Source organism: Tachysurus fulvidraco, chromosome 21 (genome assembly GCF_022655615.1).
Source record: "Tachysurus fulvidraco isolate hzauxx_2018 chromosome 21, HZAU_PFXX_2.0, whole genome shotgun sequence".
Taxonomy (NCBI): domain Eukaryota; kingdom Metazoa; phylum Chordata; class Actinopteri; order Siluriformes; family Bagridae; genus Tachysurus; species Tachysurus fulvidraco.
Window position 1 is genome coordinate 9,181,116 of NC_062538.1, and position 25,959 is coordinate 9,207,074.

A 25,959-nucleotide genomic window follows, 5' to 3' on the forward strand; every position below is an offset into this window, starting at 1 on the left:
CTATTAAAAAATTGGTATTTTATTAATTTATATCCTCATATTTTAATTATTTACACATCATATTGATAAGATTGATAACCGCATGGTTCTTTTTATTATTATTATTATTAGTAGTAGTAGTAGTAGTAGTAGTAGTAGTAGTAGTAGTAGTAGTATGATATCAAAAAATCGTAGTGTACATACACTTATACTACTACTACTACTACTACTACTACTACTACTACTACTACTACTAATAATAATAATAATAATAATAAAAAGAACCTTTTTTAGAACCATGCGGTTATCAATCTTAATAAAATAATTAATATTATTTCTCATAACATTAAATATTAGGTTATATTTTTTCTTACACTTCATAATCTATTTAAAGAGAATGTTCTACTTCTGTTTTAATTCAGATGTGTTTTTTAGATATATTTAATATCACATCTACATTCGGAAAGGTTTAAATTATTGGATCAATTTAATACTGTTTATGTCCAGATTTATTTGAAATGAAATTGTCCCTGTTCATCAGGGCCAGGGGAAAATCAGGGCTCCAGACTATTTATTAAATTAGATTTATTTAGCAGATATTTTTGGGGTGCAAAAATATTTCCACCTCCCCACAAATATATGTGTAAATAATTAAAATATGAGGATATAAATGAATAATATATAAATTAAATAATTTAATAAATAAATAATGTCCTAATTCCTTATTAATATTACTTAATAATATGAATAATTATTTCATTAAGATAATTTAAAAAACCCACCTAAGAATAGTAATAACACAAACGTCATAATAAAGACATAATAAATATATAACAAAATTAAAAAGGGAGATAAAAAATAGATTAAATTTTAATGTGTATTTTTCACAAATTATTTTAATATATTCAGAAAGGTCCAGAAACGTGTTTGTTTAATTAAACAGCTGCAGTGCCGCTGTTTTCGCCTCGCCGCTAGGGGTCGTTTTGCGTGCCGCCGAATGTGAGTGCGTCACTTCCGTTAAGACAGAGCTAAGCCAGGCGATGACTGTACAGGTTTAAATGCTCGCGCGAACTCATTCACTTTGGGTTTAGATCACACAGAGAAGACCAGAGTGTGTGAAATCAGTAACAAGTCAATATTAGACACTGCAGAAGACAAGGACGCGATGTCAGCCGAGAGGTAACGACTGGTTATTAATGTTTAGGTACTTTTTTTTTTTTTTTAATAAGTTCTGCACAAACTCCATCTGGATCAGTTGGAACTTTTGCTCGACTTTACTTTAGGGTGCCGGTTCGATGATGTATTGCATGAAGATTTTTACATTAACTGAAATGGATGCATGATGCATTCCGTTTTAAAAGGCAAGAGATATAAAAGTTGAGCTCGTGCGTCTCCCTCCAAGCTTCTCCCGCGCCTTGGCCTTCTTACACAGCCATGTTACAGCCGTTAAACTCAGATACAAGTGATGTAATCCATGCACACGTTGGGGAAAATATTGTTATAAATAGTTATACAATTGATGCCGTCGATCGTGTGTTTAATTTCGTTTTATTTGAACTTTTGTGTGCTGTTGATGTTGGCGCGCGCTAGTTATGGCGGGCATCAGCAACATCTGCACGCGCGCAGTGGAACTAACAACATGCACGTGCGTTGTAAACAAATACAAGTTTTGGGTATTTTGCTAGATTAATAAATATATATACATGTAATTTTATTGCCTAGACGTCTACTTTGTTTAATTTTTAACCTAATTCCAATCAAATTAGCCAGAGTGGGGTCTAGGGACAAAGTATCCATGAGAGTTTTTGTTTGTTGGATATGTTTAAAAAGGATCCCTTAAATTTCTGTTCCAGTTAAAAGTCCCTGGTTGCAAAAAGATTATCTCCAAAAGGTCCATGATTTTATTTGATTTAGTCTTTTTTTTGTAGATTATTTGATCATTAACAAAGTTATAGTTTTTAATTCAGCTGAATTGAAAGTTGGGTTTAATTCAAACCTCAAAAAAAAACAAACATAGAAATAATGTCAACTTTAAATATAGCATGTTCTGCTGGTGAAAAGCAGGAAAAAATATTCCTCTATGGAGAAAAAAAACATTATGAATGTCTGTGTAAGTATTGAAGTGTTTAATGGTTCTGTGTATTTTAAGGCACTGTATGTGGAGAGAGAACTCGCATCCTTTGTAGTGCACTAACTTGTATCTGAAAAACTTGATATTGTGCAACCCGTTATGGTAAAATGGTTAGACTCCCAAATTAGTGCACTTTGTAGTGAGTGCCTTGAGGTTTCTGACGTAAAATGTATAACGTGAGGTTTATATTCCTCTGCCTTTGATCTTGTGTAATGTAATAAAATGACTTGTATGTGATGATGGTAACTGTTCCCATGTCTCAGGCCTCTCCAGGAGTTGCCCTGTCTGAATGAGAATCTCGATGGCTCCTTGCTGTGCATGTCGCAGTCCAAAGTGAAGAAAAGGCCGTGCGCATATGGAGACGGACTGCAGGCTGAAAACACTCCTCACGAGCTTATCCAACACTGGTCTCCTCCCCGTAAACAGCCACGGCCCTGTGCCAAGGGCAAAGAGAACGGCTTTGTTCTAGCCAGACGTCCCAGAAGGAGCAGAGACACGACAGGTCAGTTATAATTCCAGCACATATCAGTGGAGGTTTTCTTATTTCTGACACCTGGTTTTAAAGGCAAAGTCTGTATCTCCTCCCCGTTAACCAAAGTGAAAACAGCCCATGTTGTTGTTGCTCTGCAGGTGTTCGGTGTTGGGACTCCCTCCCAGATGAGCTGCTGTTGGGGATTTTCTCTTGTCTCTCGCTGCAAGACCTTCTCAGGACGTCTCGAGTCTGCAAGCGCTGGCATCGACTGGCGTAAGTTCCATGCTGACTTGTTTTCTTTTCAAGCTTTTCTTGTTTTACATTCCTTGCGTAAGCCGTCAGACACTAGTAAATTCCTTGCGTAAGCCGTCAGACACTAGTAAATTCCTTGTGCAAGCTGTCAGACTTGTTGAGTGCAAAAATTTGCACACCCTCATTTCTCCTTTGAGACATTTCATCTATTTTACCTGTTGCATAATAATGTCAGGATATTTAAAAAGATCATTATTATTAATTGTATTTCTGAGTTTCTAACTTCCAAACTGTGCTGTTTATATTATTTCTCTCTATATATAACTCTCTGGCAGGGTTGTAAATTGTACCATGGATATACTTATATATTTTTATCAATTTGTTTATGCCCCAGATCTGTCCTGTTAAGTTATTGTGACAGCTCTAATTTGTGTGTCTGTGTGTGTAGGTTTGATGAGTCATTGTGGCACAGCGCTGACCTGGTGGGAAAAGCACAGCTGAACGGCGAGCTGGGTCAGGTGCTCACAGCAGGAGTGTCGCGGCTGCGCTGTCCACATTCCTGCATAGGCAAACCCCATTTTAAGAACACACAGTGAGTCTCGTGTGTGTGTTATTCACTGGAGAGTTTAATTGTGGTTTAATGAAACTAAACTCTGAGTGTGTTTCAGACTTCTGCGTGTCCAGCATTTGGACCTGTCCAGCTGCACTGTGCAGGCGCCTGTGCTGGAGGACATCCTGTCACGCTGCAGACGGCTGCAGAACCTCAGCTTGGAGGGACTCGTGCTCTCTGACTCCATCCTCCGGTGTGTGTGAGCTCAAGTCAATGGAACAGAATGCTTACTTGTAAAAAGTCTTGCTTCTGATGGTGAGAGTTCATGATGTTTCATGTGTTTGCAGATCTCTGAGCGAGAACACAGAGCTGGTGCGGCTGAACCTGTGCGGTTGTAGCGGTTTCTCTGCTGACTCTCTGACTGAAATGCTTCAATCCTGCACCAAGTAAGACAAGCAGATAAGGAGTTAAGGGGATACAACAATAAGTGAGCAGTGACGTTTGTTGTTTCAGCAAATTTTACAATAGGATAAATTGCTAAGTAATGCGGTTCATATTCGGTCTCAACAACAAGATTTTTTTTTTTTTTTTTTTTTTTAACCATTATTTGTTCATTAATTTTAGTTCTGCTTTCCAAAATAAAAAAAGTAGTAGTCTAATTTAAACCCCCATGACCCAGACCAGGAAGTTCTTATGGATCAGTGAACACTAAACACCAGTTCAGTTCCCTGATGGATGTGAGATGTTCTGACTGTGTGCAATTTCAGCGTGGACTGAATTTTAAAATTTTGAAATAAGCAATGTTGGTCTTGTAAGCCAAAAAAAAAAGGATTAGCTGCTGATTTATTAAATAGTGTCCACACTGGACTTTTGCATCGCTGTTGTCTTAGAATTGATTGGCACATCTTTTAAAAAATAATAATATTAATTAAACCAATCAGCTGACCTTTGTTGCTAAGGTGTTTTTTGTTTTTTTGTTTTTTTGTACAGTAATTATTAGCATTATTAATTATTGAGCGTCACCATGGGGAGAAAATCGGGACTCGGAGCTGTACACGCTATTGTCGTCCCTTCTCTTAACCATTCCAATCTGTATGTTCCAGGCTTGAGGAACTGAACGTGTCATGGTGTGACTTCAGCAGTGAGCACGTTCAGGCAGTCGTTAACAACGTCCCCTCCACCATCACTCAGCTCAACATCAGTGGCTACAGACAAAACCTTACCATGGACAGTAAGTAAAATCTATAAACTATAATCAGAATTGGCAAAAAGTCACATCGTTCTTTATTACAGTATACGACTTTTAAATGTTGTACTCGTACAGGAAATTTGCATATCATTACAAATTCAGAAACAATGCCCTGGTTTTGATAGATTTGTCTGTTTAACTTCGTTTCATTCTTTAAATGCAAATTCAGCTTATTTTGTTTAGTGACATTCTCTTTGTGTGCCACACCAACCATGCTTGGGTCATATGGGTGTGCTCTTATAGAAAAATAATCAACGATATGAGGTGGGGTTACTGTTACAGCACCAAAGTAAAAAAATAAATAAATACAATTTCCTCGAACAATATACCCAGAGGTTCTATACCTTTAACAACTTCTTATTGAGGTTCTTGTTGTAACCGCTATAAGCAGGCATTCCCTTCCAACATGCTTTATTGTCCTTAAGCTAAGGACGCAGATTGTCCAGCTGTCTGTCATACGAGTCACTATACAAACTGTTGCTATATACTAATTGGTACACAAACTATAATGTATTAGAAGGAGCGCGATATTTTAACCCTGTGATCTGCAGCTGAACTACTGTCAGAGCTGCTGTGATGTATTGTTCAACACCACCTGCTCAGTCCTGAAGTCAACAACATTGTGATTAATACGAGCAGAGGATCATCTGTAGCCCTTCACTAATAGTGCCTACTGTAAAAGAGACGATTTAATTTAATCTTTGGCGTAACATCCACTTCTTTTCCTCTGTTATTTAGACGTGAAGGTGCTGGTGGAAAGATGTCCGAATCTCACACACTTGGATTTGAGGTGAATTGCATTTACACTTGCGCTCTTATCCAGAGCGACTTCATAATGACCACAGAAGGTTATTTTATGAGGCTAACTCATTTAAAGAGCTATTTTACAAGGTTTCATCAGAAAGTTTGAGTTTCTGTCATATATTAATGTAAAAAATTCATTTAAGTTGTATATATTTGTCTATTTATTTCTTAGTGATTTTTGGTTATTTTAGTTCTTATTAACCGTGAAGATAGCCTCAGTAGCTGACATGGCAGTAAATTATAGCAACCAACCAACCAGAGCGACTTACATTTCTCATTTATACAACTGAGCAATTAAGAGTTAAGGGCCTTGCTCAAAGGTCAAACATTAAGCAGCTTGGTGGACCTGGGATGTGAACTGACAACCTTCTGATTGGTTGTCTAATGCCTTTGCTACTGAGCTACCACAAAGTATTAATTGGAATGATTTTCTCTCAGTGACAGCGTCCTCGTGACCACAGACAGTTTCCCCTTCCTGCAGCAGCTTTCGTCACTGAGCCATTTAGCGCTGAGTCGCTGTTACCAGATTCACCCAGCTGCCCTCATGTAAGACACACACACGCATACACATACGCTGGTATACAAGTGGGGTTGTGTTATTAAAGTGAGGTTAGTTTGAACAGAAATGTAATCTACAGAGTTTTCAGCTGTAGTCAATTGATCAAGAGATCGATTTGTCTGAAAACTCCAACAAAGATCAAGTGCTGATTATCAAACCCATATGAGGTTCTTCCCCAAAATGTTGGAGGTGCACAATTATCTAGGATGTCTTCGTATGCTGCAGCATTACAATTTCCTTTCAGTGGAATTAATAGCCTTAGTGTTTAAGCAGGATAAAACCCCTTTGCACAAAGAGAGCTACATGAAGACATGTTTTGCTAAGGATCCTGTGGAAGGATCTCAAGAGTCATGCAAAAAAGCCCTGACCTCAACCCCACTGAACACCTTTGGGATGAACTGGAAAGCAGACTGTACCCCAGCCCTTCTCCCATCAGTGCCTGACGTTAATAAAGCTCTTGTGGCTGAATTAGCAGATCCCTGTGGCCATGCGCCAAAATCTAGCGGAAGGAATAATCACAGCACTGACGTGGCAATTTTCTAGGAGTGATGGTCAGATGTCCACAGACTTTTTGCAGAAGTTTTAGTCTAGACTTAGTTACACCAGGAAGTTGGTGTGGTTAATAATATTTAGCATTAAACGGATTACACTGTACATACTTAGTAAAAAAAAATAAATTCATCTCAGTGACCGGTCATAAGGTGCAATGGGATAATCTATAATTCTAGATAATATTATATTGCATAAGATATAGACTACAAAAAGCACTGGAGTCAAACTGTTGCTGATGTTGCCAAACAAATTTAGTGGTAAGACTGCATTAGCATAGATGTAGAGATCAGGACAGACAGGTTTGGAGATTATATAAGCAGTCAGTGTGGTGCTTTCTTCTCTCTTGTCTTGGGCATGCATGCCTATTATTTTGTATGGGGTTGTTCACATTTGTCTAGTTAACTACTGATGTTTTAATTCATTGAGGGTTATTGGGTGAACACACAAAGGGTAATATCATTTAGGTCATTATAACACAAGTAGTTTTAATTTACTGTATAACACTGGTCAGTATATTTCATAAACACTTATTTGCATTGTTCCTTTTTTTTGTTTTGTTTTTTTGTAGAGAGTTTGAGAAGTTTGTGACTCTGCAGACCCTGGAGGTGTTCGGTCTAATACAGGACAGCTCACTGCCCATTCTGACTAAAGGGTTGCCACGGGTACAGATCAACAACCAGCCGTTCTCCGGTGTGGCTCGTCCCACCACGGCCGCACGAAAAGACCGTACACTGTGGGGAATGCACTGTCGACTGGTGTATAAACCCTAACCGGTGCTCCAGCAGGGTTTGACTTTAGGAATGAAACAAGAGGTGACTCTCTCTTTTTTTTAGGATGTTTTTAAAATGCCGAATAGGTTTGAGTTCATGGGGTAACCTTTTGAAGTCACTGTTGTCATGGTGATATCAACTAGCATGTGGTATAAATCACATCTCACTTGTAAGAAGCTGAATCCTGAAGTTGTCGGCATACATATTAATGCCGTATCGACTTAGCGCGTGTGGGTGTGAACACTTGCACTTTCGAATGGTTTACAGCTTGGTTCTATGAGCATGTGAATTTACTTCACATGCTTTTTGTTACCACTAGTGATAAGTGCAGCTTCAGCAGGGTACAGAACCACCTCCTGAAATGTTGGTTTTTAAGTAAGTGTTAAGTAAAATAAGTCCAAACTCTTTTATAATTTTAGACCTTATCAAAGCATCATCCAAACTGTGAATGACTTCTAGTGCTTTAAAGTGTTATGATAATGGTTTGTTTTGAAAGTTCAATAGTTTTAAAGTCGATTTATCATGTTACGTTTTTGTTCTGATCCTCATTTTTTAATCAGTAAGTGAATTATAGGGATGCACCTATACAATACGGAAATCTGACCCAGACTTAAAGGTACTGCTGGGCTTCTGAGTTGTACAGTGGTCTAAAGTTTGTGCCCCATGTACAGTAGGAGACTGAGGGTTTGAACCCTGACAATGATGTGTGCATGCAATGAAACAGATTTCTTTTTCTTTAAAAAAAAAAAGAGAGAAAATTCAATAAATCTTCTGCCATTGTTCTTTCAGTGAATGTTTATACCACAGTGCTGTTGAATTTTTAATTCTGATTGGTTAGAATGTTTAAATATTTTATAACACGCTATGATTACCAGAGCTGATTGTAGCTCCTATGTTTGAAATGCCACATAAATGGACTAAAAACATGCGTGTTGATACAGTGAAGTTCTGAGTATCCAACAAGACAAGTTGCTTTTTTTTTCGTCTTATTTAAAAATAACAAGGAGAGAGATGCTGCTGAGAAAACAAATGCTTAAAGCTGCTATAGCTAACTTGTTTTGTGGATAAAACAAATTGGCTTAGATTTTGGTGATAAAAGAGGAATAAAACATTTTCTGCTGTTACTAGAAAATAAACACCAGGATGGTAAATGTAACTCACTGATTAAATTCTTCTATCTTTTTCTTATACGATATCCATTTGGATCATAACCAAGTCATTTGATTGTCATTTAAGAAGAGAAATATTCATTAGTTATTAAATGTATACCTGTGAATAGATTCTGTATTGTTGGTGCAGCCCTGTTACGTGCTCTGTTGTATGTATGTATGTATGTATGTGTATATAAAATGCGTGAGAGAGTTTGGTTCACGTGTTTAAATCAACTGGATTTTAAAAGTTGCCAGTTCCTGGGCAATTGTCTGTCCTGACAATCATAAGCATGGTCTCTGATCCCCAGCTCATGTATGGACTTGACTACTCTGAAACACTGCTCTGTACCCTAAATTATTTTGCAAACCATGTAACAAGAAGCACGTGCAAGTACTATTGATTAGGTAAAGATTTATTTATTTTTTTCCTCTAAATTTGCTATTTCCGGAAAACAGTTGCAATACATTTGCTGACTCACTTTCTGACATTTCATTATTAATAATTTCGAAATAATACGAGTGAAGTCTGGCTTTGTTTGTTTGAGTAGAAAATGTATAAATAAATTTTTGTGCCTTTTTTTTTTTTAAACAATTTTTGACTAAAATCCCTGATATCTTGAAATCAGTTTGTATTTTTCACCAGTTATAAAAACTGAGGAAACTTGGATAGACAATGTATTTTTATGGATGTTCATTGATTTTAAATAAATATTTTGCTCAAAAAACTCTTTTCTTTGACATGAGGAACAGTGTTGAGTCCATGTAACCCTATGTGAATGTGGTGTAAAGTTTTATCCTGTGGTCAGGAAGCAGTATGTTTGAAATCATGCCACAGAGCTAGCTGTTTGTGTGTGTGTATATATAAAAATGAGTGGAGTACTCCAGGATTGTAACTAATTTGGCCAATAAACCAAAATATGGGTTAATTTAAAGTTATTGCCTTGGAATTTAGTCTCAACAACTCCTGAAATTAGAACATGTAAAGTCTTTAATAAAGAATCCAGCACTGCAGACGTTCCACCTCGTCTTTTCTCTATACAAAACACATTTTGGCACTAGTACATCTTTGTGGTGAAATACAAAGTAATGCTCTGATCTGCTGATACCATGGGCTTCCTGTCTGAAAATACTAGATTTAGTACCACATGGCCACTAAGTGGTGTAAATGAACAATTCAATTTGGAATGTCTTACATTCAGGCAACTGCACCTGTGTTTGGATCACTGACCTGAAGGGCTTCATCAGTTCTACTAAATATCTTCACACATTTTGAATGAGTTCTCTTTGAGGATTGGAAAAATGTCAATCCAAACAAATCCAGTTGCTTACATTTAATACTATGAGGCATGATACATGCTTAAATACTAAGGGGGTCAGTGATTTGACAGCACATTCGTATTGCTTTAAATTATTCCATGATCTGCTTTTCTGACAATATCACATCAGTACTTCAGTAACACTGAGCAATTAAGAGTCATGTAGAGTTGTGTATCAAGAGTGGGATCTGACAGATCACACACAACTTTGGTGTTTACAGTCACAAACATGATCAGAGATAAGCTTACAGAACAAAAAAGGCCAAGCTCATGAACACAGGAGTGTATCAGGCCCACTGGAGTGCTCACGTGCACATGCCTGCTGCATTCATTATTCATATTTAGAAACTTATTAAATCACTGACACTTTAATTTACATTACTGACTTTACTTTTAGGAAAGTCTTTAAATATTGTGGGTGGATGAAAATGGCTTGAATGTTTTTTATTAAACCCTATTATTATGGAACGTGTCTCCTGATTGTATTCACATATGCATGGTTGGGAGCCAAAAGTGCAACAAAATTGATCTACTTGCTTATTAGAACACTGCCAACAAAAAGCATGACATTCTGCAAAAACCCCACAAACAATCAGATTTCCATCTAATTCAGCCTTCTGGGATATCATAACACCACAAAAATGATTTCATCCCACCTGTAAAACCAGCAAATTACAAGTCTGTAACAGCTCATGAGCCTTCATGTTGAAAGACGTTAACCCGCATTTGACCTTACGTTAGTGATCATCTCCAGTCCAGACATGATTTATGCAGTTCCAATATTAAACTGCATTCAAGAGTTCAATCATCAAGCAGAACAGTTTTCAGCAGGTCCTCCTCGTGCAAGCTGATAGTGGCAATAGCACCATCATTGAACTCGAAGGATGTTCCTCCATCCACCACCATGCAGGCGTCCCAGCACCTTGAGCGGACACACACCCTTAAAGAAGAAGAGAACAGAGAGTAAACTTTTACACTTAACAAATCTTATTTTTAAAAATTGGGCACTGCACAGAAACAGTCCAAAAAAATAAGTAAATATTGTTATACATGTTGGGAAGCTTTGTGTGAAAAGATGTTTATGGAAGGCATCTCCAGTGTTAGTAATATTCAGTAAGTTTACTGACACAAGATCTTTATATTAACCTTTTGTTCTATGTTTATGTTCTGTAAAGCTGCTTTGAGACAATGTCAATTGTCAAAAGTGCTACACAAATAAACTTGAATTGAATTGAATCTTATTAACAGTTGTTCCTCACTAACCTCTCTCTTTTAAAGTTAATGATAACAGGAATAAACCTCAACACCTCATTGTGTATTTTTCCTAACATAGCCTGGGGCACCTTATTAAAACAAAATTGCCAGTTACACAGCACAAGTCTGTATTCAGACCAGCTATCGATAGTTAGGAGGCACAATAGGAGGATGACACATTACACACAATCTCATACGCCTACTATGAAAGCAAGCCTGTGATCATAAGCCCCGCCCTCTTAAAGCCATACAGAACAGTACAGAACCCAATACGCACTTGCTTACGAATCCTCTTTGGCGGCTGTTGGAAAACACTCTGTTGGCGATGGGCTCTCGGATGCTAAAGAAAATACGGTTCTCCTCAGGACTGAATATGAGAGCTTCGTTGTATGCATCAGTCACTAAACACATCCCAAAACATGATAATCATGAGACTGCTGAGATAAACAGGCCATGAAAAAAAAAAAAAAAAAAAATTCTGATGAGGAGTAGTTAAGCTGCACTCACCACTTCTGATGACTTCCTGGTTTAATGGAATATCCAAACCAGTTTTTTCTTTGGCTGTGAAACATATTTGACACATATTGACATAGCTAAATATTTGACACAGGACCTGACTACACGTCCTCTTTGTGCCTGGTTACACAGATATTAGACTTTGACATGCATTTCACCATTTTTCAGCCAGACAGGGTGCAAAAAAATGTCTAATTATGTTGCTCACTATCAAGAGACACCTGATAAGTGACAAGTAATTGGAATATTCAATTTAATTCATCCTTCACTGTATAACTGGTTAAGATGATGATTAAGGCTGCTTTCACACTTGCTTTCACTGTTTAATAATAGGCAAATATTTTACATCTAATCTTATTGGAAGAGGAATTGAATCAAATGTTCATTCAAAAACATTTATTTGGCAAAGTAACTAAAGATAACAGCTTGTCTATTTTGGAGACATTCACTGGTACAGTGTCACACAAGCAGCTCTACAGTCTGCAGTAAGCAACCATTTTTAGCTCAACTGTTTTAAAGCTAATAATAAACCTAATCTAGACCTCTAGCTAGACCAGTTAGTTAACTAATACTATCTAGGAATGGCAAGAATGTTGTTATGTGAAGTGAGCAACTTACTTTATATATGCACAAAAGTCACTTTCTTTTTTTAGATGAAAAATGTGCCTTCCCATTGTGATAATGTAGGTGACCAAACAAAACAAAGGTTAAATTGATCTGCAAGGTTAATGCAGCTTATAATAATGCAGTTTAAATGCAATTTATGTTTGAGTGTCTGCTACTTGTTGGTCATATTAGCTTCAAAGCTTCAGTGCGAATCTAAAGCACCAAAGATATTTTGATCTGATGGACTACATTTGGTAAGTCAAAGCTGGATTAACTAACAAACCAGTGTTTATTATGAATGTATTATTCTGACCGTACCTATTCGAAGGACATCCTCCACAGCCTGGTCCACAAGTTTATTAATATTATAAGACCTGCACAGAAAACTAAAATGAGTCACCAGGAAATTTATCACTAGTAATTAAAATCCTCATATTTTATCCTCTTATACCAAGCTTTGGATCCAGTTCCAGTGCAAACGCTAAGTCCTGAGCTCTTCTGCTTCTCCCACGGTCCATCATCAATCGAAATCTCATAGTAAGAAGCCCTATGGAGCGAGAGGGTAAGATGGGGTTTGAAGGATTTATACTTCACCCTGTGGCAGATAAGGGGAAATGGGCAATGGCGGATGCAGTGAGTAGGAAGATGGTGTGGGTTGATGAGACAACATGCTTAATGGCCAGAAAAAAAAAAGGATTAAAGGACAAATTCCACTCTGAATAATTTACATACTAATCTTTACATACAACATGTGATCTTTACAGGCATCCAAGAATTTATTTTTTAATATTTAGATGCATTTTGCCTTTAGTTAAGGATTTCCTACACTGCCCACAATGTATTTTAAATAATTGGAATTTAACCCTTGCATTACAGTTTCCCTTCAAAGGGATTATAAAACCAAAACCGTCCCAACATGACAATGGTTCTATGCATAAAGCATAGCACATAAAGATACAGCTTGCTGAAACTGACACAGAAGAACTTGTGTGGCCTACACACGCCACAAATCTAACCCTGCTTAATGTGTTTCAGGTTCAAGTTTTCCTCTAAAGTGTGAGCCTTGATTAGTTCAGTTACCTGGAGGAGAGGGACTCTCCAATGAAGATTTCATTGAGCCCTCGGACAGGAAGAAGGTGTGGTGAAGTGTAGGTTTCATTTGTTCTTCCTGTGAGCAAAACAAAAAAAAAATCTCAGAATCAGCAACTTCATGTTTCTGTCTGAATTCTTTGAAACCTGACTCAGTTCACAGGCACTGACTATGGACGGTACTCCATAGTACCGGCTTTCACACAAGGTTTGGACAGACCTCAAAAATCATTAAAAAATCACACACAAACACTGTCACCTGCAAACGCAATTTAATCAAATGAATGTTAATATTATTTCTGATTAAATTGTACTAGATCCTGACAAAAAATTTAAACAGTCAAGCTGTTAAAAAAAAAACAAAAAAAAAACACTAAAAACGAGATAAAGGTACTGCTTTATTTGCAAAATATTAAGACATTTAACAATTCTGTTATAGTATATACTGGTCTGAACACATAGTTCAACGAAAATATACAAAATGAATTTTACTTGCAAAGTTCATTTGGAACAATCCTGGTAAATTTCAGGCAAATATGTGGAAGAAAACCCAAGTTATGACACATTAAACTTTTCTAAACCTTCCAGCAGGGGTCAGATAGACCCCAGGAAAATATCAGGGTTAAATATGGAGTTCTCTTAGTCACCCAAAGTCTATACGAGTTGCATTTGCTTGAAGTGGACCTAAATTTAAGCATTCTGACTAACAAAAAAAAAAGAAAAAACTTGCAAGTAATTCTCTATTTAGGCTAAATAAATACTTCTTACTCATTTTATGCAAAATACAATAGGGAAGTGCAGATAAAAAGTGCTGACGTAAGGGAGTACAACAGGAAATACAACTTGCATTAGGAGTGCTTACTGTTTTGGGAGTTGGTGGTAATTCGGTGGGCGTTGGTGTGTTGCTCTAAACTCAACTGTTGCTCGTGCAGGTCCACTGGAGTGGGGTTGATCCCTGTGCCCTCTAAGTGCATACGGATCCGCTGACGCCACTGCCACCTGGGAGAGACAAGGTAATGAGATCTGAGTGATTTCTGAGTGTATTTACTTTACAGGAAACACTGACTGCATTTATTAACAGATGAGAAGCCAAAGACAAAGGCAGTTCTCAAGATATGGACAATAAACTTAGTTACAATAAAAAGTTATCTAATCTGTCTGTTGTCTTTATTTATCACCTCATCTTTAGGTGACCTACATTCATTCTTTTATTATCAGTCTATATATGAATGGATATATTAAGTTCCCAGGAAAATAAAGTATTCATTTTAAGATAATGGAACAAAAAACAATAATTGCATTTCGACTCAGCAAAAATAATGAAAATGAAGATAAAAGACCCACCTGAAGTCTCCCTTCCTAAGTTTTCGTAATGCTTCAGGGAATGCATGTGTATAGCGTACAGGCAAGCAGAGATGACCCTCTGACCTTTATTTACAAACAGAAAACACGACACACTTTTTTTGAAACCGTTAACTTAAATGACAATTGATTTATTATTTATTTGTAAATTAATAAATGAAACTTGTTCACATCAATCTTAAATCTTATAAGTGCTGTGAGTTCCGGAAAACAGCAGATGAATATGACTAGGTACTTAATTAGGACAAAGTAATTCTGCTTCATAAGAAGGAGGAGTTTATACATCTGCTGTATTTAATGTGCTGCAGTGATTGTGTATTACTGGAAGGTTCAGCACACATTAGGAACAGGGAGTTAGTCATCATTTTGTTGTTTTTAGCTCACTGTGAGCTTTACTTTTTATGGAGCTTTCTCACTAAATGTACACCAGCAGTGACAGAACACATCTGTTTGTCTAACCAAACCATTTACTGTACACACACCTTTCCTAAAAGGCTGACAAATAAGCCCAATATAATAAATAACACAACATAATAAATCTATGTTTTTACCGTTCTGGGTCAGTGTTGACTCCTATTACAGGTTTGTTCTTATCAAAAACTTTACTTGCAACCAGCAGCATGGTGCCATCACCTAAAATGGAGAAGGAAAACATGAAACTGGAGATATAAATACTATTGTAAAATAATGACTGCAAGGGTGTGTCTCTATGCCAGAGTAGCATATTTATTTACTTTTCCCCTTCCAATTCATCAGCAAAAAGTGACTTACCTCCAGCAGACACAATAGCATCTGCCCATCTGACTGTGTCTTCATCATACTCTCCTCTTTTAACCACACGGACCTCCATGCCTTGTATTCTAAAGATATTTATAAACAGGCAAAGAAAAACAATTCTGTTTATTCTGACAATCATAAATCATCATTAATGTCTTCTCCTTTTATATACCATAATATCAATTACTTACTGCAGATTATCCACAATGTGTCCAACATTGCGCGTGTGTATGTTGTGCCGTTCCAGAAGTCCACTGTAACTGGATCCCTTCAACGCAAGCTGGAGTTCCAGGAAACAGAATTTAAATAAAGAACAAGCAGAAGTCTTGAAGACAGCACATACTGTGAGCACAAGTAGATTCATGCATTTAAAGGTGTGGTGAATGAGCTTTTTAATGTCTGTTTTGCTTCAGGCTGATTCTAAACTTCAAAAAGGTAACATGCAAAAAATGAATGATCACACAAATGTAACTGTTCAACCAAGACAGGCTTTGGAGTGGAGATATGAGGCTGCTGAAGACAAGAATCAGGAAGATTGTGGAAAGTCCATATCTTAATTACACTTTTTTTTTAGAAGACATTGATTGGTTCACTGGCACATAACATGAGGAAGAAAAAGTTAGAGGTCATGAATTGTGGGAAAGCAGCACAAGAACCAGCTTTATAGGCACACTAGAAAAAAAAACAAATCTATCTGTCTGTCCTCACACAATGAATGTCACACATTGTTCCTGGATAGCAAACAAAGCAAATACAAGCTTAATTCCATTAAAAATGTCAGTGAGTCAGAAATGATTCCTTTTTAATCATTTTTCACGTTAAAATTTGAGCTATACTTCTTGAACTACAAGCAAAATAGAAAGATATTTCAAGATCTGATTCTTATTAGGTACATCTTAGTAGCCTTTTTTCAACGTTATTAATAATCCAGACAAATTTCGGCCAAGATTATCAATAAGGCAATAATACATTCAAGAGATAGCTTACCAGCTGTTTGAGATCCTCTTCTGATAGTCCAGCACAGAAATATCTCTGCTGCTCGAATTCATATCGTGTAGTTTTAGTCACCACTGCAACTTTTGAAGGATTGAAACCGCTGTCAGCCTGTAAAGCGCCTCCACACACACCAGTCTGATGAAAATACAGGCGACCGCACCCTTTGATTGCCAGGAAAGGATTTCGAAAGCAGAGAAATGTCCTTAAAGTATGGAGTGTCATTCTAGTGACAAAAGTTTGCAACTCCAGTAGTTCTGTCCAAATGTGTTGTAAACAGAGGTAAGCTGGGGAGGATTGCAGTGGCTCTGAGTAAACAGTTTGTGCAAAGAGACCCTAGAAAACAAAAGTGTTCTGAGTGGAAAATTGTGCCGGTGCATTAACCTGAATATTTCTTGTATCCAGATGCTGATGGTTTGAATAATGCAGGAAACTAGTATCTAGCAATCAGACATCCCAAACTGAAAGACCATAAATGACGGCAATGGTAATATCTCATTTCTTTACACAAGATGTTATATTATTGTATTTTCTCCCTAGCACCCTGACAGATATACAACATCTCAGATTAATGACAGGTATATAGAAAAAAACACAGCTGCTATCTGAGTAAAAACAAACAAACAAACAAACGTGTCCCTGTGCAATAAAATATCAGGGAACTCAAATGCTTGAAGCTTTTTGTTATCTAGATGCTGATGGGCTGAAAAACACAAGAGTGGTGGATTAATGCAAAACTAGCTTTAACTAGAAAAAAGTTCAGTTGTATAAAGTGTATGACTTATATAATGCAATATTAGACAATACTTTCAGCTATGAAAATACTTTACCAAATACGTTATATTTTCACCCACCGTGACAGGTATTTAATATAACCTGAGTTTATGCCAGGTCTAATAGCTATAAAAAGGACACAGCTGCCCACCTGTCAGTCCGCTAGTGTGTTAGCTTGCTAGCTAAAAGTTCATACGGAAGCATTGCCAGGCTCACAAGGTTAGCTTTAAATTAAACATAATTAAAAGTGACCTCAAACTTCCCCCAAAGTTAATTACTTTCGTTAAAAGTCTCTCGACAGTTCTGACGGAAGTAGTAGCGACAGCAGAAGGTCATAAACTGTGTGCACCTGCCAGCTTCGCTAAAACTAAACCGCTAGCTGTCAGTAGGAAAAGTTTAACTAACTTAATCTTAACCTTGCTAGCGCCAGAAACCGAGCAACATCCCAAACCACAAACTAGTGAAACTAAAACATAGTTAAACAAGTAGCACAGATAAACAACACACGCGCACGACAGCGTAACGTCTCGGTGGGCGTGTGTGCACGCGCAGCTTCTTTACTGCTAGCCAGCTAGCAAACACTGTCCCGCTTATAAACCCGCTTTTTTAAGTCATTCTCCTTTAAAATAAAGTCCGTGTGTGATTTATCGACGTGAACTGTAATACGTCCTAGAGTGTCTAAACAGTTTTCTAGAGTTTAGACTTTAGTTGACTGCGACTAAAAACACGAACGTTACTTCCGACATATACAGACGCCGCCATCTTTAAAGCACGCGCCTTTTACGTCACTGAGAGTGCGCGTGCTGCACCGACGCACGTATGCTTCGTACTGTATGAGAAAATAAAATAGTTTAAAACGTCTATTTTTGCCATTCAATGAAAAACATTTATCCCATAAAAATTGTTTTCTGATTTTGAGCTTGTCATAATAAAAAAAATACCTTTCTCTATATAAAGAGGTAATCGTTAACTAATACGGACATGATGAATCATAGATTTCGAATTTAGAATCTTTCCTCCACGTGACAGACTGTACCATAAAATCCCAAGTAAGATCCATGTAAGATGGTGTATATGAATATATTTGAACACAAAGTCTGCTCTACCATGTCATGCTTTATATTTTTAGTGTACAACTGATTAATTTAATTTTAGTAGATGTGTTTGCCTTGTGGTTAGCTTCAAATTAATATAACATCACTGTTTCATGGTATTCGACAAATAATTCATTTAATTCATCCAATTTTGAGTTTGTCATAAAAAAATATTTAAAATATAGCTGCAAGCAGCGATGGCGGGCCCTCGCACGTTTTTTTTTTTTTTTTTTTATCGCTATACGGTACCTCCCAGAAAACAATGCACGGTGGGCAAGTGCATGAAGTGGGTAGATATCAGTGGACTATTTTATGTCCCATCTGGGGACTGTAGGTAAATGAAACCCCACATTTTAGACAAACGGGAGCGCTAGTGAGCCACTTTAGAAACAAACCTTTGTCTGACCTTTTTGTCCACACTTAACAGCCGACAAATGTGATGTATTTGTCAAATTTCAAGTTAATCTAAACACGCCAAAAGCCTTAAATATGCCTGAAATAAAAGTAAACTTTGACACGATGCCATGGCAACGGTGTTTGAGATATCAAAAATCCGTTCGCAACTTCGCATTAGATTCAATCGCATGAATTCCCAAGGAGGAATATTCTATTTAAAAGTTCACCGCACTTATAAAACAATCCAAAATGGCCGACATCCTGTTGGGCAGAGCTTATAGTTTAGAGCGCGAAGGTTGTTCGGGTCGATGAGATCTATAAGCGTACCAACTCTCGTACATGTGCGTACATAATTGCCCGATCTGTGCACAAATGTTTGTTTTTGCATTACAGGGGGCGCTACAGAGCCCCCCTGCCACGCCCGTATTCCAGCCTTTGCCCGAGCCTAGTGTCGCACGACTCTGACGTGTGTGCCATATTTCAAGAGTTTTCGAGCACGTTAAAGGGACCCCAATTGGCCATTGTGTGCAAAAAAAGAAAGAAAAAAAAGAAAAGAAAATAGTAAACCCGAGCAAAAACAATAGGGCTCTAAAAATGACTAAATCTCTCTCTCTCTCTCTCTCTCTCTCTCTCTCTCTCTCTCTCTCTCTCTCTCTCTCTCTCTCTCTCTATGTATATATAGTATTTTTAAATTATTTTTTTTTTTAGTATTTAACATTTTTTTATTTTAAAGATTTTGTATTTTTTTTTAAATAATTTTTTAGTATATTAGATTTTTTATTAGGGGGCACGGTGGCTTAGTGGTTAGCACGTTTGCCTCACACCTACAGGGTAGGGGTTCGTTTCCTGCCTCCGCCTTGTGTGTGCGGAGTTTGCATGTTCTCCCCATGCATCAGGGGTTTCCTCTGGGTACTCCGGTTTCATCCCCCGGTCCAAAGACATGCTTGGTAGGTTAACTGGCATCGCTGAAAAATTGCCTGTAGTGTGTAAGTGTGTGAGTGAATGAGAGTGTGTGTGCCCTGCGATGGGTTGGCACTCCGTCCAAGGTGTATCCTGCACAGGCTCCTCGTGACCCAAGGTAGTTTGGATAAGCGGTAGAAAGTGAGTGAGTGAGTGAGTGAGATTTTTATTACATTATATATATATATATATATATATACACACAGTCAAGCCCAAAAATATTCATACCCCAGGCAAATTCTGACTTAAAGTTACTTTTATTCAACCAGCAAGTTTTTTCTTGATTAGAAATGACACAGGCGTCTCCCAGAAGATAATAAGACGATGTACAAGAGTCAGGGTAATTAGGATGCTTTAGAACAGATTGGACTGTTTGGAATGATCTAGATAAATATTTGGATTTTCCCATAGACTGTGACAGTTTGCAAAGGGGATGAATAATTTTGGACATGCCACTTCTTGTTCAAATGTAAATAAAAGATGAGTAACAATTTTTTCCACAATGATGCCTCTTGTACATCGTCTTATTATCTTCTGGGAGAGGCCTGTGTCATTTCTAATTAAGAAAAACGTTGCTGGTTGAATAAAAGTAACGTTAAGTCAGAATATGCCAGGGGTATGAATAATTACAGGGTTGACTGTATACATATTAAAGATAGTTCAAAAATTATAATTATTTCTTTTTGGAAACCAGGAAGCTTAGTCATTTCCCCTCAACCATCCAGTGTTGTGTTAACTTCAAATGAATATAACACAAACTTTTATACTTTGCAGTTTACAAGTAAATAAATGAAAATAGAAATGTGGAAATGTAAGTACTGCCTGTTTGCTTGTGAGAGGAGGGGGCAGCTGTTAAAGCCTTACAGGCTTAAACATGGAGCTATACAAGAAGCCAGACTTTTCCATGTCTGCACCAAGAGTGCTTATGTACTTTTAAGACCATCAGTAGACTTAAAGTACATTTATCACGTTTGTATACAATAACTCAGCAACAGCAATCTGTGAGACAAGTTTCGTTGCTGTCTTTTTGATTTATTTGAACCAAATTCAAGAGAGTGTGGTTATGACAAAGTACTGTACATACTTCTTTGTGGTTTAGCCTCTGTGCATGGGTTCTACATTGAGCGGCTTGGTAAAAGTGTTTGAGGAACTGTGCTCTTTGTAGCAGCAGATAACCTTGGTGCTCACTCTCTTGCAGGATTTTATAAGAGCTTCACAGTGGAAAAAATCTGCAGATTTTGCATGGCATCCAGGACTGATACATAACACCTAGAGGTAAGTAATGGTTCATTTCAACTCAGAGAGAAAGGCACACACAGCATGCGGGTGCAAGAACCTTTGCAAGATCGCAATCTGGGTAGGAACACATGCGTGAAAGGACAGTGACCTGGTGGCAAAAAAATACATCACTTTAGATGTGTTAAATCGAGCTATCAAATAATTTCCTTTCATTTATTTAGGTATTTCTCTGATAAAACGGATAAGCCTCGGATGATTTCAAAGAGCTGCTTCTCCAAGGGCACACTTGGAGAAAATGGCCATGAGAACTGGTGTCTAATTAGGCTTTTGTGTCTGCTTATTGGCCATTACATTGCAAGTAGTGATGACACATGGGAAATACTTATGCTCCTCAAGGACATTGTTGCCTTAGTTGTTGCACCTAAATTTACTGCTGAATCATTACACATCCTCGATTACAAGGTGGCAGAGCATAGGTATTTCCACATTTTAAACTGCGACCAAAAACGCCACTACATTGAACACTAATCTGAGCTGTTTGACATGGGTACATGGTCCACTTACTGAAGTCTGGACAATGCGGTTTGAAGGAAAACATGTTTTTTCAAGAAGGATATACGTGATGCCCAAAGCTTAAAGAATGTTGCCATGACACTTGCAATGAAACATCAGAAGGCTCTAAGCCATCAGCTAGACTGCAGTCCATTTTTTAAGCAGGCTGTGGAAATGACATTTGTCACCTCAGTGTTAGTTACAACATTCGCAGAGAACATTCAAAAAGCACTAGGTCAAAAAATTCCTCAAACAGAAGCACTGCATGTTGCATCATTTGTGTGCATTAATAGAATTGATTACAAGAAAGATATGATACAGTACTTTCTGCTGGATCATGTACAGGGCTTCCTGATTTTAAACAGATCACTCACATTGTTGCTGTAAACACAAAAGTACTATTTGTGTGCAAAGTCAAGACATTGTGGTATTCTGAACAACATTCGGTCAGAGCCGTGCTGCCCAGATACACCATCTTTTTGTGTGCTTTAACTTGAAGACCTGAATCATATTCTTCCATTATCAGCATATAGTGTACAAAGTAACGTGTTGGTGAGATTAAAAAGTGGCATTCTTTGCTAAATCAACTCTCTTGTTCTTTCCCCTCAGATGGATTCTCATGATTTTTAAGAGTAGGAAGCAGATATTAGAAAAATCACAGTGACTTCAAAGCTATGCTCAGTTGAAGATTTGCTTAGTTGTCTCAGAAATACTTTTCTGAGAAGATGCAACAGATGATGCAACAGAAATGTGTTGAAGATGAAGGTGTCTCTGTTAATGGAGGTGCTGTGAAACATCTATAGATATCACTAAAAAAATCACTTTATCTAAACCAATACTCTGTTTCAAATTAATAACATCATTTATAATGTACAGTATATATATTTTGCCTTATATTTTTTGTTGTATTATTTACATTTCAGTATTTTGTGCACACAGGATGACCCTTTATATGTTTTATTGTACTGTTTTTTCACTCTTTACCTGCACGAGACCTGAGGAAAATGAGTAAAAAAAAAATGAGTGAATGCATCAATTATTCATAATCTAACAAGTAAAATGAATAAAAAAATTAAAAAATAAAATTGACAAATCTAAAAAAAAATTATAATTCATAAAATTGAAACATTTTATTGATTTAACTTACTAATAAAATCTAATTCTAAATCTAAATCTAAAAAATATTTACCTTATTGATTAAATACTCATTAATGATACTGCATTGGGCCCAAACAATTAAATCAAATTAAATCAAAGAAATAATCACAACACACCATGAGGGATAAAAATATATATATTTATCAGTTTAACAGATCGAACACAAAAGGCATTTTTATTGTGGTTCTTTGTTCATAAATGCTGGCTAGTTGCTGTTTCAACGTGAACTGCGCTGTTTGGTCATGGTGCTCATCATCTGACTTATGTATGACGTCAGCAGGTCATCCATTTTGTAGCCCTGTCATCAGACAAATGAACACACAGCTGAATATTGTGTAATATGTGTAGCGAGGCTTGATTGGAGTACATCTCAGTATTCGAATGTTGAGGACGTTAGACATTATTCAAATCTTTCTCACTCACCAGTGGTGTCTCACACAGCAGTTTACTGCCTCTCATCAAGTTGCCTAAGGTTATATGAAAGTAAGTGTTCCCGCTACTCCAGTTAGAGATTTTAGTGAAGGGGTGTGTCATTAAGATGTCCTGTGAAGAGCAGAGAAAGATTGATTTCAGACTAAATGTATGGTTCATTTAAAAAAAATTAATAATAAATTCGAAACAAATTTCCACTTGTTACAAGTATTTTATTCGGCCAGTCAAGACATATTGATTTTATTGTTCGTCGGAGATCGATGTCTAATGAAGCTAACACGTAATGGCTATCTACCATAAACTTTCATCTAAACTACCTTGTGGTGTCGCATACTTGTGGTGTGCTTAAAGACATGGTTTTATCTATAAATAAGTGATGAAAATGTGTTCATCTGATCAAAATGTAAAGTTGTTCCAGCTGTCAAATCACTACAGTTTTGGATTATTTCGGGCATAGTTTAATAGTGGCCACTTACTGAAAAGCTGTAAATAAGGAATACGCATGCTATTTGATATAGATCAATAGATTGATCAGTGCTTCAGTGATGATTACAGTACTGAATCCAGTAAAATAACATTATGCAGTTTAATGATGAGCTATAAACCATATTAAATGTGACTGTGGTTTATATGGTCTCTATTGTCAAGAGATTTTCTTTTACCTTTGTTGTTGGGTCAATCAGACTAACACCATTTTTGTTGATTGCTATCAGAAGCAACTCTGGTAGATTTGGATCTGTGGTTTGCTATGAAACAAGAATAAAAGCTGTAAAAATATCACTGGCAGATTAATTTTCTATTCAGTAATTGACTGGTATAAAGTCATGACCATTGTGAAAGACAAAAATATATATATATAGTAAATCTGCACATACAAGTATTTATTGTATGCTGAAAAAAAATTACTTTAACTTCGAAAAAGGCCGATCCAAAAGTGGGCCACTTGAAGATGATCCTTAGGAACATAAATTTAGCTTCTTCCTGACTTTTCCCAGCATGTTGGTTGAAGCACGTCACAATAGACTGTAGAGAAAAAGAGCTTAGTAAAAGAATCAGACATGTGTTTTCAAGAAAATAACTTGCTCTGGCGTATTCGGCACATGTACGAGTTGAGACTTAACTAAACAGAATGACTTTGGTACAATTTTTGGACCACAATAGTTAATAATGAAACATAGTAAATTGCTAAATTTTGTTTGTTACAGCAACAATAATGTTCAATTCTACTTTGTGTTGCGTAGCACCAAGCTAAACTAAACTAAGATATAAATATAGCTCTAATAAAAGTATGTACAGTATATTTTTTTATTGTATAACCATAATCATAAAATCATATAAATAGAGTGGACAGTGAGCATCATTTCTTTATGTAACTCACCCGTTTCCAGTCATCAGGTGACAGCTGTTTGATCAGATCCTGTGGGACGAGATCCTTCAGTATCTTGGGGATGTTAATAAACTGTGACTTGTCCTCTTCATATGTTACCCGGTAAATCAGAGCTGCGAGCTGGAAAGCCTCTTCATGAGAACACTTGTGGTAACCGCGCAGGTATTTAGGCAGCTCCTACACCAGGCATTAAAATGAACATGTACAAAAAGGCAATTTTAACCAATTACACAGAATAAATTAAATAAATTATTATAAATTACTTTAATTCTTTTAGGTTTAATGCCTTGTTTATGAAGCTAATTTTTTGGACTAATATAACAGAAACTTTGGACATATGCTTAAGTTTAGGCCAATAATTAAATAACAATTTATTGTGTGCAAGTGTAAGCAGTCACAAGAAGACAACTGAAAATATTTTTTATAATATTCATTATTATTATTATTATTATTATTATTATTATTATTATTATTATTATTATTATTATTATTATTATTATTATTATGTTAATCATTTGGATACAGATATATAGATGAATGAAATACAAATATAAATTCAAACAAAAAAATTATTTAAAGAAAAACAACATTGTATTTTCTAAAAATAAAATGTATAAGGTATTGATACCAGCAAATGATAGCCTACTTATTATTTAAGCATTTCTATTCTTTAGGTTTTTAATTTTTTTCAGAAATTCTATTTGAGCTTTCCTAATATATGTAAGACATAAGCATGTAATTTCAAAACATATCACAGCATTATCTACATATAGATATAGATATAAAGGTTCTACATTAAAAATTTTTTTAGAACCGGTTCTATTGGCCGCACACACACACAGTGTATATAGGTTTAATATGTGAACATGCACTATGCAACAACAGTGGGGAACAGGAGTATCTCATTACATCTGGATTTCTTATTTTAGGGATGTTGCTTAGCCTTTCCCGTGGTCTGACAGCTAGAATTTTGGAAGCAATTCAGTATAGAAAATATGTTTTGTTTTCTGGGATGCAAAAAAAGTCTCTAAATGCTTTGGCCACCTTTCAGTTTTGGAAAACTCGCCTTAGCCTAAATTTGGCTGCACATCATGCATGAAAGACTGCATTATTAAAATTATTAAAGCTTTGTGGATTCTAGCAACCAAATTCATATGCAGCTTCAATACACAGTAGCTCACTTCAGTTTTAAATTAACGTTTCAATTACTTAGAGGGTCTGCCGTACAAGTACCAGTGTATGAGTTGTTACTACTGAGAGGATTAGAACAGAATAGAGCGCATTAATTCAAACCTGTATTCTGTAGCTGCATTACTATCAGAGCTACTGTTATAGAAAATAAATCAGAACAATCAGATTTGAGAAATGATCAACTCTATAGAGTAATATATGGCATATAATAGTAGTTTACCTGGTAGTAGTGGAAGATGGAGTCAGCCATTGAGTCTTTGCCTGGCACAGTGTTAGTCCACAGTTTCTTCATAAAATAGACCTGATATGTCAGGGAAGGCACTATACCTTAAACACAAACAGTATATCACATGCAGTCAACAAAGGCTTTGATATTGTATCATCAATTAATAAG

At 36.6% G+C, this 25,959-nt stretch overlaps 3 protein-coding genes and 1 long non-coding RNA gene across 10 annotated transcripts in view; 2 read left to right on the forward strand and 2 right to left on the reverse strand.

The window, feature by feature from the left end:
• Nucleotides 1–936: 936 nt before the first annotated feature.
• Nucleotides 937–8,474, forward strand: skp2 (S-phase kinase-associated protein 2, E3 ubiquitin protein ligase). The gene is made up of 10 exons (XM_027134097.2): nt 937–1,158; nt 2,374–2,612; nt 2,741–2,855; nt 3,283–3,426; nt 3,503–3,637; nt 3,732–3,830; nt 4,488–4,615; nt 5,372–5,423; nt 5,876–5,983; nt 7,117–8,474. Exons 1-10 carry the CDS (start codon nt 1,145–1,147, stop codon nt 7,316–7,318), a joined length of 1,236 nt encoding a protein of 411 aa, XP_026989898.1. The 5' UTR covers nt 937–1,144; the 3' UTR covers nt 7,319–8,474.
• On the reverse strand, nt 3,682–18,018 carry nadk2 (NAD kinase 2, mitochondrial). Of its 7 annotated transcripts, none has more exons than XR_003438675.2 (13): nt 16,377–17,966; nt 15,581–15,669; nt 15,384–15,472; nt 15,164–15,245; nt 14,595–14,678; nt 14,113–14,249; nt 13,242–13,329; nt 12,613–12,756; nt 12,480–12,535; nt 11,547–11,600; nt 11,317–11,440; nt 10,522–10,725; nt 3,682–3,821 (listed from the first exon to the last, which is right to left on the reverse strand). XR_003438675.2 is itself a non-coding variant. In XM_027134094.2 (13 exons), the coding sequence occupies exons 2-13, from the start codon at nt 16,605–16,607 to the stop codon at nt 10,587–10,589; spliced, it is 1,317 nt and encodes a 438-aa protein (XP_026989895.1). In that variant the 5' UTR covers nt 16,608–16,718; nt 17,566–17,965; the 3' UTR covers nt 9,435–10,586. The 7 variants fall into 7 exon arrangements, 5 of the variants coding, with proteins under 5 accessions (XP_026989895.1, XP_026989894.1, XP_026989893.1 ...); XM_027134094.2 differs by lacking the exon at nt 3,682–3,821 and having other exon boundaries at nt 9,435–10,725; nt 16,377–16,718; nt 17,566–17,965; XM_027134093.2 differs by lacking the exon at nt 3,682–3,821 and having other exon boundaries at nt 9,435–10,725; nt 16,377–16,718; nt 17,308–17,965.
• Nucleotides 18,019–18,148: 130 nt separating this feature from the next.
• On the forward strand, nt 18,149–22,580 carry LOC113634913. The gene is made up of 3 exons (XR_003438677.2): nt 18,149–18,205; nt 20,805–20,881; nt 22,007–22,580. It is a non-coding gene; the product is annotated as an uncharacterized LOC113634913 (long non-coding RNA).
• Nucleotides 22,581–22,673: 93 nt separating this feature from the next.
• Nucleotides 22,674–25,959, reverse strand: part of myo7ab (myosin VIIAb) — a 47,518-nt gene continuing 44,232 nt past the window's right edge. The window contains exons 44-49 of the mRNA XM_047805466.1: nt 25,786–25,892; nt 24,366–24,551; nt 23,894–24,010; nt 23,650–23,733; nt 22,979–23,098; nt 22,674–22,853 (exon numbers count right to left, since the gene is read on the reverse strand). Of these exons, the coding sequence (XP_047661422.1) occupies nt 22,773–22,853; nt 22,979–23,098; nt 23,650–23,733; nt 23,894–24,010; nt 24,366–24,551; nt 25,786–25,892 (695 nt within the window). The 3' untranslated portion in view covers nt 22,674–22,772. The remainder of the gene's footprint in view (nt 22,854–22,978; nt 23,099–23,649; nt 23,734–23,893; nt 24,011–24,365; nt 24,552–25,785; nt 25,893–25,959) is intronic.